At 32.6% G+C, this 10,138-nt stretch overlaps 1 protein-coding gene across 1 annotated transcript in view; it reads left to right on the top strand.

Moving 5' to 3' along the window:
• The window catches only part of Cpr (Cytochrome P450 reductase), a 65,016-nt gene extending 61,918 nt beyond the window's left edge, over nucleotides 1-3,098 (top strand). Inside the window, exon 11 of the mRNA XM_089086435.1 lies at nucleotides 1,238-3,098. Within this exon, the coding sequence (XP_088942561.1) occupies nucleotides 1,238-1,382 (145 nt within the window). The 3' untranslated portion in view covers nucleotides 1,383-3,098. The remainder of the gene's footprint in view (nucleotides 1-1,237) is intronic.
• The last annotated feature ends 7,040 nt before the right edge of the window (nucleotides 3,099-10,138 follow it).

A 10,138-nucleotide genomic window follows, 5' to 3' on the forward strand; every position in this document is an offset into this window, starting at 1 on the left:
CCTTTCTTTTTAAGCAATACACAAATTGCTTTTTTTTTATTTTTCTTCTACACTTTTTCTTTTGTATCGTTCATTTTTTTTCTCTGTATTTAGTATTTTTTACAGTTTATTTTTCTCAAAAAGAAAATCAAAATTATCTTACTTTTTTTAGTGAAGATAACTTCTTGCGAGTATCAAATTGATTATTCAAAATTTGGACGAATCTCGGAAGTTCCTAAAAGCTGGCTGCTGGTTATGTATAAACATACGAAATTAAAAGATGGAATGTTACAAAATAAATCTAATAAAACAAAACATTATTACCCTTTCGTGACGATCGGGGGGGGGGAGGGGAGAATGAATTTTCCCGATTCACCCAATTACCAAATTCTACGTCTGTTTACCCCGCAACCGATTAAACACGTGATATATCATTGACGGTCTACAGTAATGAATACCCCAGGAGTAAATATCTTCAGGGTCAAGATTATTAAAACCAAGGCGATAAACATTATTTAATATATAACCTTATATATAACCATGTTTTTACGCATGTTGAGGTTTCCCTCCACCTGTGAAGCTGGGTACCCTTGTATGCAAGTCAGTGGTGGATCTGCGGGGTCCTGGGAGGAGCCCGGCCCCCCAAGATTTTTTCTGTTGCCCTCATTCCTTGTTTTTTTCATTTTCTTACTCTTTTTTTTAGAATAAATCTGTCAATTTGGTCAATTATTGGCACCTTTTTCATATTCCCCCCCCCCTCCAAGATTTTGCTCATTGGCGCCCATGTCACATTAGGCCACCTCCAAGATTTTGCTCTCGATCCACCCCTGATACAAGTTGCTATTACAATTTTTTTGCTGCAATCCGAATCATTTAATGTAAAGCAATTACGAATTCGAAACTTGTGTCTCAGCTATCAGACGGGGAAGTCTTTCTCTAACAACTCGGATACAACTGATCTGTCAACAAAAAAATTGCGTTTTAAAACTCCTTATACTTATGCTCTAGGCTCTCAACCTTCAGGGGTCTCTAATTTCAGTCATAGACGACTTATGAAAAATATTAAGGGGACTGGGATGCAGAAACGAATTTTCCAAAGTCGTGATCTATCTTGATTTTTTTTTCACATCGGAAAATGGTAGTGTGACTTTTAAAAAAAATATATATATTGCCAGGTTTTTAAGAAAATATTGACTGATAAATAAATATGTATGATATTATTGGTCGTTTAATAATATAAGATTACTCTTTTTTTTAGTGATGCGAAGAATATGGCAAGAGAGGTTCTTGAGACTCTAATATTAATCATTCAAAGAGAAGGCAACATGTCAGAAGCGGATGCCCGGTCTTTTATCAAGAAAATGGAGGGTCAAAGGCGTTATGCGACAGACGTCTGGAGCTAAACATGCTCTTAGCTTTGATTTTGTTATTTAAGATGTTGGAATTATTCTTATGCCTTTTTAAGTTTAGAGTTTTAGGGAACTAAAACTCATGAATGTTCGACCGAATCTTATTTTTAACTAAAACATAGGATGTGTCTTCTACCAATGATATAAATGTACGCCTAATGACAGGGATGCCAATTCACAAAAATTGTCGGGTGGGGGGCTAGGATTTTTTCTATGAAGATACAGAAAAAAGGTATTTCCCAAATTTGGGCGGGGACAATAAGTGTTTTTTCGTTATTTTTTTTTCACCGAAAATATAAGAAAAATGTTTTTCGAGTGGGAGGTGGCAACTTCTCCCTCTACCCTGTTAAATTGGCACCTCTGTATAAATCATTTTTTAACGTTTCTGAAAGTTTTTAAACTAAAACACTTGGATCATATTCTTAGGGGTCCATATTTATTAGTAGCAATTGGGTTATGGACTTTTTTTTTGTTTTATTGTCTGTGCAATCTTGCTATTGTTTTGGTTAGTATGCTGTTGAATTATTTTGATGTTTCTTTTTATCTGCCATTTTGGATATCTTCTGTTTTTGGCTTTTGGATCAGTTGTTTAGGGATTAATTTTGGAAACAATACCGTCTGTTCATTTGCTTGACATGCTTATTGTGTGTGTTTTTGCTTAGTCTTGTCGTAAATTGGGTTGCAAGATTCACACATTCGGGTTGTGATCTGTACCGACTGTTAAACTCTGATCACAAAAAGAATCACAAAAATAAAATAAAAAGGAACGCAAAATACAATGAACAAGCAAGATTGTTCTGTAATCTAGCGTGGAAAATACATGTCATTTTATTGATAAAAATTAATAAAACGGTTAAAAAGGTAAAAACGGTAAAATGACGTAGTAAACTACAGCCAGTGAAAAAGAGCGAAAAATGTATATATTTCGACGAGACTTTCTTTCAATATTATTTCTCCTCGCGAATATCGGCCGAGCAGCTTTACAGTGTTGCAAATTTCAGATGGGAAGCTAAGCCTGCATCGCTAGGCACCTCGTGATTAACGCCCTTTAATCTCCACTGTTCTATTTTCTATTCTATTTGCTTTCAAACATAGGCAATTCTTTTCTTTTCGTGGATATCGGCCCAGCAGTTTTACACTAGTCTTGACTTTAAAATGGCGAATAACGCGAATAATGGCTATCTCGCGAATAACGGTCTTTAGTCTTCACTGTTTTATTTTCAGTGATGTTGTGGAAGAAACAATGTCAAATCTGCCAAATTGGAATGGTAATCCCGGTCTCCGTTCCGTAAGAAATTGGATTTTCTGTTTTTGCACCAAATGTTGATAAGGCTTCAGCTCTCAGTTAAGTTGATTGCGATTCCAAAAAATATGGAAACTAACTTTTCAAAAGTGTCTAGCATAAGAATTATATGTAAAAAATGATAAAAAGTGCATTAATGAGCTAAATTACAAATTGTTTTTGTTCTTGCAAAATAATTAACCTACAACTTTAAAAGGGAGAAATTTAAATATCAGTTTATGAAAACATTAATGGCGATTTCTAGAATTCGGTAATTTGGCGTATTAATTTGTTTTCAGTTTTATTCTGACATCCCTTATGATTCAGTTGGTAGAAATCTTAGAATTTAAAAGGAGTTAGTTACTTCTATGTGAATTTATATGGTCATTGGATGAAGATATTAAATTTCTTTTATTGTTGTACACAAAGTCTTCTGTAACTACTTAGATAGATTGCAAAACTAGTTCCATTTACTACCAAGCATTCCAGGGATTCTAATTGGATGGGGGGGGGTCCTCCTTGATTTTTGTCCCTCCCCACTATATTTCAAAAATACCTTTTTTTTGGAATTTTCCATTAAAAAATACCCATTTTTGGTATTTTCATTGAAGAAGATTGCAAAATTAACCACTACCCCCCTCCCGAGTTTTCCCCCTCTCAGCATTTTTGTTTAAAATGGTACCACTGAAGCTTTCAATAGGCAAGATGCTTTGGCGGATCTAGGAGTAGGTGATAGGTTGGGAAATTTGTTTTTTTTTGCGTATAGGGTGGAATTCTGTACCTAGAATCATTGTTTCTATTTACCCCTGAATTTCTAGGAACTTTCCCAGATGCAGGTTTTCCATCCTCTGAAAAATCAATATTATTACAAAATAGATCAAGTTTTTAAGGTTAATCGTGAAAATTTTTAAATTGGTTTGTTCAACCAAAAATTTGGCCTGTTTGCACAATTTCGACAAGTTTTTTAGTAAACATTTGACATCAGTGTCTGATGCTCATTTTTAGAATTAGATTGAACAACTACTCAAAAACTAGCACATAATTGATGTTCTAACAAGAAAAGGTTCGATACGATCTCATTATTCCGTTAGTCGAATATTGTTTTGCTTGATTCACTGAGTAAGTTTTTTCTTCTTCCGAAGAAAACTCCTGGTCTAGATAAGACTTCTTTGAGGTCCAAGGTATTTTTTTGGGGAATTCTTGACTTCTTGTTGCGGTGAATTAACCAAAGTGAAAGGCTCTTATGGTCGGGCTAGCCCTAGCCAAATTTATCTACTTATTGCATTTCAATCAATGGATAATGTCGAGAGTAAACTATTAATTTTTTTTCGAAAATTTTAAAGCAAAATCCCTAGATTGAAATTGAAACCAAGCTTATGAAAAAAGAAACCTTATATTGGCTTTTATAATGACAAAAAACATGAAGTAATAGCTCCGTATTGGTGAAAACCAATTTACAGGCTTTTATAATGACAAACAACATGAAGTAATAGCTCCGTATTGGTGAAAACCAATTTACAAGCTTTTATAATGACAAACAACATGAAATAATAGCCCTGTATTGATGAAAACCAATTTACAAGCTTTTATAATGACAAACAACATGAAGTAATAGCCCTGTATTGATGAAAACCAGTTTACAGGCTTTATAATGACAAACAACATGAAGTAATAGCCCCGTATTGGTGAAAACCAGTTTACAGGCTTTTATAATGACAAACAACATGAAGTAATAGCCCTGTATTGATGAAAACCAGTTTACAGGCTTTTATAATGCCAAACAACATGAAGTAATAGCTCCGTATTGGTGAAAACCAATTTACAGGCTTTTATAATGACAAACAACATGAAGTAATAGCTCCGTATTGATGAAAACCATTTACAAGCTTTTATAATGACAAACAACATGAAGTAATAGCCCTGTATTGATGAAAACCAATTTACAAGCTTTTATAATGACAAACAACATGAAGTAATAGCCCTGTATTGATGAAAACCAATTCACAAGCTTTTATAATGACAAACAACATGAAGTAATAGCCCTGTATTGGTGAAAACCAGTTTACAGGCTTTTATAATGAAAAAAACAACATGAAGTAATAGCCCTGTATTGATGAAAACCAATTTACAAGCTTTTATAATAAAGGATTGATGTGGTTCATTATAAATTATAAAAAAATCCGGGTTGCAGCGGTAGCTAGCAACCTAGTAAGAGACGATCACGTCCAATGTTATGAAATATAAAAACCCCTAACTCCTAAAAAAAGAGTCAGATCAAAATAAAAAGTACACCATTACAACCGCCTTGTCCGAAACCCCTATAAAGGAAACTTACCGCCTTTTGGCTTGAATAACAAAGAAAATATATTGGCCTGAAAATCAAGAAAATTGACTTTAACCACGTTATTCTCCACAAACGGGATATTTTTTTCTTTCCGTTTTTTTTTCTCCTCGGCTAGTTGGGCACTGGAAAATCATAGAGAGCTCTATAATAGCTCATTTTAAAGGAAATTGCTACATCTAGTCACTTTTGTAATTAAAAGTAAAATAATTTTTAAAGTAGAATCAATTTTGTAAAAAAAAAAAAATGCATTTTTGATGTGTTTTCATGCTGCAGTCTTTTCAAAGATATTTGAATTTTGAAGCAATCAAACAGTTCATGGTAATGAACTCTATAGTAATAATAGCTACTTGTCTCAATAGTAACCGAAACTTTAAAGAACGAAATTTTGGTACCAATAGATACATCAAAGCAAACAGTTCGTGATAACGAACTGTATGTTGTATAGTAAGAGCGACTCGTCTCAATAGTAAAACTTGCTACATCTAGTTCCTTCTGTAATTAAATATAAAATATTTTTTTTTAATAGTTCTGGTTTGCAGCGGTAGCTAGGAACCTAATTAAAAGAGATCATTCGAAGAACATACCATTGTATATATTGGACTTAGTTAGCTGCTCGATTCTTTGAAAAAAAAATCTTATTTGGCAAATGGAACTGGAATAATTCCTGAAAATTAAAAAAAAATAATTTTATTTAGCTGCAAAGTGCAAAAATATTCACGGTGTCTGAACAATAATTTCCATTTTTTAATTCAAACCAGAAAAAGCCTGAAAATTAAAAAATTAGTTTGGTTTTCCTTTTGCTTCAATTGAATCGCTACACCATTTTTTACGCCATTAATGTTATATCATCTTGGTTCAAAATTTTTTGGCTTAACCCATAAAGTCCGTATCTCTATATTGTTGTCCTATATTTCCAATGAGAAATATTCAATTTTTTTTTTTTTAGTTTTAAGTTCAGAATCGCTAAAGTTATTATGTAAACTGCAAAAATATTTATTATGTCAAACGAATAATACTAATTTTTTAATTCAAACTAGAGCAATACCTGACAATTTTTGAATTAGTTTTGTTTTTTGTCTCCTGTAACCAAAATTTTCTTTTTTGGCTTAATCGCTTAAGTTATTATGTAAACTGCAAAAATATTTATGATGTCTAACCAGTAATAGTAATTTCTTAATTTAAACTACAAAAATACATGAAAATTTTGAAATTAGTTTTGCTTTTTGTCTCCTGGAACCAAAATTTTTTTCATCTCAGTTCAAAGTTATTATTGTATCCTGGAACCAAACTTTTTTTGGTTTGTAACCCGTAAAGTACGTATCTCCATATTATTGTCTTATAATTCCTATTATTTTAGTTTTCAGTCCAGAATCGCTAAACTTATTATGTAAAATGCAAAAATATTTATGGTGTCTAACCAATAATACTAATTTTTTAATTCAAACAAGAGAAATACCTAAAAATTTTAAAATTAGTTTTGTTTTTTGCTAGGTTTTAGCTACTTGACACGGGGTATTGTGTACTTAATAATTTTAAACATTGAAAAAATATGGTCTCACGCTAGTGGAAAAAAGAAAGAATAATAATATGTCAGTACGTGAGGAGAATTACAATCCAGACGTAGTTCCAGACGTAGAAGTTCAAATAGAATACCTTATCAGAAATTTCGTTGACGTTTTGAAACAGGAAGAAAATATTCTGTTCATAAATGCAACAATGGTGACGGTATTCGGTAGCAATCATAGTGGCTATAGCTTTGACCTGTGGAATTCGACACCAAAAGACCACAAGATGATACAGCTGGGGAATTGTTTAGGCGGGGGACTTAAAAACCTTGAGGCGTTTCTACACACCCTAAAAATGAAACTTGTCCACCCTGAAAGTTTCTATTTGATCCGGGGTGATCATGAATCCATTCTAATGACCCAAATACATGGCGAAGATTATAAAAAAACTATGAAGTATTCAAGTAAAATATATAATCTAATCATAAAATGTTGTCAGTACATACCTATTGCTGCTGTTGTTAACGATAGATACTGGTGTGCATACGGTGGTATTCCTTATTTTCAAAAAGATCTACCACACAAAATTGATTTGCTGAATGAAGACCCACAGGATCGTTTACGGGTAAGCAAACTAATGCCAGTAGTTCTTAGGAACATTTTATGGTCTTCGGCTGCTAAAAACTTTCACTCTCCACTATGTTTTGAAACAAGCAAAACAGGAGGAGACGAAACGATATATAATTTTACATCTCTAGGAGCAATGCAGTTCTTGGAAAAGAATAAACTACGCTGGATAATCACTTATAAAAAAACTTTATTGTGATGGTGAAAATGCCGTAATCAGTCCGTGGGGTAATTATAAGCTAGAGATTCGTGGGAAGGAACACAAGATCATAAAGCTTAAATCTGATGGCTAAGTTGTGTCAAGTTGTTTTTTAAGGTTTGTGTCAAGTTTTGCGTCAAGTTTTGCGTTAAGTTTTGTGTCAAGCCGTATGCAAGTTTAGAATTTTAGTATAGGATTTTAGTTTAGAGTTTTAGTTTAGAATTTTAGCGTAGAGTGTTTGTTTAGAGTTTTAGTATAGAGATTTTAACTTAGTTTAGTTTAAAGTTTTAGTTCAGTTTTAGTTTAAAGTTTTTGTTTAGTTTAGGGTTTTAGCTTAGAGTTTTAATTTAGAGTTTTAGTTTAGAGTTTTAGTTTAGAGTCTTAGTTTAGAGTTTTAGCTCAGAGTTATAGCTTAGAATTTTAGTTTAGAGTTTTAGTTTGATTAGAGTTTTACTTTAGAGTTTTAGTTAGAGTTTAGTTTAGTCATAGTGTAGAGTTTTAGTTTAGAGTTTTAATTTAGAGTATTATGGCGTTTATAATGGCATTATAACGGCATAGTTATGTGAGGCAGCGTGGTCGAGTGGTTTAAGGTGCTGGTGTTAGCCACTCTTCAATTCGGAGGCATGGGTTCGAATCCCATCGCTGACAGTATTTTATTCCAAAGCTAATTATAATCTTGTTTTATTTACTATGGACTGAAGTTCGTTCTTTACTATAAAGAACTAAAAGAACTGTTTAAAACACAGTTAGAAATACTTTTTTCTTGAGGCGGCGTTCCATGAATTTGTTCTAAATCATTAGTCTTACAAAGACATATACTAATAACCCTAACAGGCTCGTTTTCGCCATAATTGAGAAACATTGCTTTTCCTTTGCTGTTGATAGGTATGCTTGTATATATATTTTTATTACTGCTACATAAACTGCAATTGCTCCTTCCCAAATTAATATACGAATTTTCTAAGAAGTACGCCTCCGTATATTCACTGTGTTGTCAAACATTTTCCATTGCATCAATAAACTGTTCCACAGTTGCCAATCCATACTTTGGAAGCTTTTCATTAAACTGACAACATTTCTTTTGGATATTACTAGGACGCTTTGCCAAAGCATTTCTTGCCGACTTTTCAACAGCATCCGATCTTTCAAAGAGAATTTTAATCTGTAATTTTGAATGTTTTTTTGTGATCCTGGTTAAACATGCGTAAAATGTTTCTCAATTTCCGAAGATCAGCCTGCATTTTTGCCATCTTCTTGTATTTCTGAATGTAATTTTTCCCTTTGTCCTTATACGTTATTCGGTACAACCTCGCAGAGAATTTAATTTTTTCATTATAGCTTTTGTCACACCAGTATCTACCCATTATTCTGGTAGCAACTTTTTTCTTATATATTTGATATTAAAGAAAGAATTGTTTCCGATAGTAATTGATAAATTTACTAGATTTATATTAAAAGACGATCATTAGGAATTTATTACAAAGACACGATCACGTCCAATGTTAAAAATTATAAAAACCCATAAATCAAAAAAATCAGATCAAAACAAAAAGTACACCATTAGAACCGCCATGTCTGAAATCTCTGAATAGGAAACTTTCTGTCATTTGGCTTGAACAGCAAGGGAAATATATTGGCTTGAAATTACAGTAAAGAACAAACTTCCAGCCCATAGTAACTAAAATAAGATTATAATTAATGTTTAAGATTGATCAATGATGTCATAATCATAGGTTGTAGCCAAGTCGTCCCTTCCTATTCAAATTAGGAAAAATCCATAGGCTTTTTCCTGTTTGTAATACAGTAAGGATTTTTTATATTAAATTATAATAAAGAAAGAACTTTTTATAATAAAGAACGAACACTTGCTCATAGTAACTGAAATATTAATTATAAGTAGTAGCTCTATCCTTAGTGGCAGTATTATCATCGGTAAACTTTTCTAGAGTATGGTGCAATAATTGACTTACTTACATGCTTTATTCTCTGAAATTCGTCTCTTTCTACTCAAACTAAGAAAAAGCCGTAGGCTTTTTCCTGTTTGTAATAATTTCAATCCAGGTCTGGGTTGCAGCGGTAGCTAGCAACCTAGTAAGAGACGATCACGTCCAATGTTAAAAAATATAAAAACCCATAGCTCCTAAAAAAGGAGTCAGATCAAAACAAAAAATACACCATTAGAACCGCCTTATCCGAAACCCCTGTATAGTTAACTTTCTGTACCTTGGCTTGAACAGCAAGGGAAATATATTGTCTTGAAAATCAAGAAAAGTGGCAGCTACTACAACATTCTGCCTAAACGGGATATTTTTTTTCTTTGTATCCAGAGATAGCTTGGCACTGGAACATCGTAGATAGTTGTTCAATAGCTAATTTTAAAGGAAATCTCTAGATCTAGTGCCTTTTGCACTTATTTTTTTTTAATTAATTATTTCTTACGAAAAACGTTATTTTTCAGACACAATATTGGTCAATGACGTAATTATTTACTGGATATATTAGTATAATATAAGTGTTCGATCATAATATTTAATCTAAAGCTAACTAAAAGAAAATAATGCCTCCATATTTTCAAAGTGATTTATAAGATTTCCCATTACATCCGTAAACTGTTCCACAGCTGCCGGTCCATACCTTGGAAGCTTTTCACTAAACATGCAACATTTCTTTTGGATATTACTATGAAGTTTTGCGAAAGCATCTCTAGCTGACTTTTCAACAAAATCTATTCTTTCAGAGATAATTTTAATCTTTAATTTTGAACATTTTTCGTAATCCCTGTAAAACATTCGT

The sequence above is a fragment of the Artemia sp. Qi Xiang Cuo genome, chromosome 3 (assembly GCF_049724085.1).
Source record: "Artemia sp. Qi Xiang Cuo chromosome 3, ASM4972408v1, whole genome shotgun sequence".
NCBI classification, from domain to species: Eukaryota; Metazoa; Arthropoda; class Branchiopoda; order Anostraca; family Artemiidae; genus Artemia; species Artemia sp. Qi Xiang Cuo.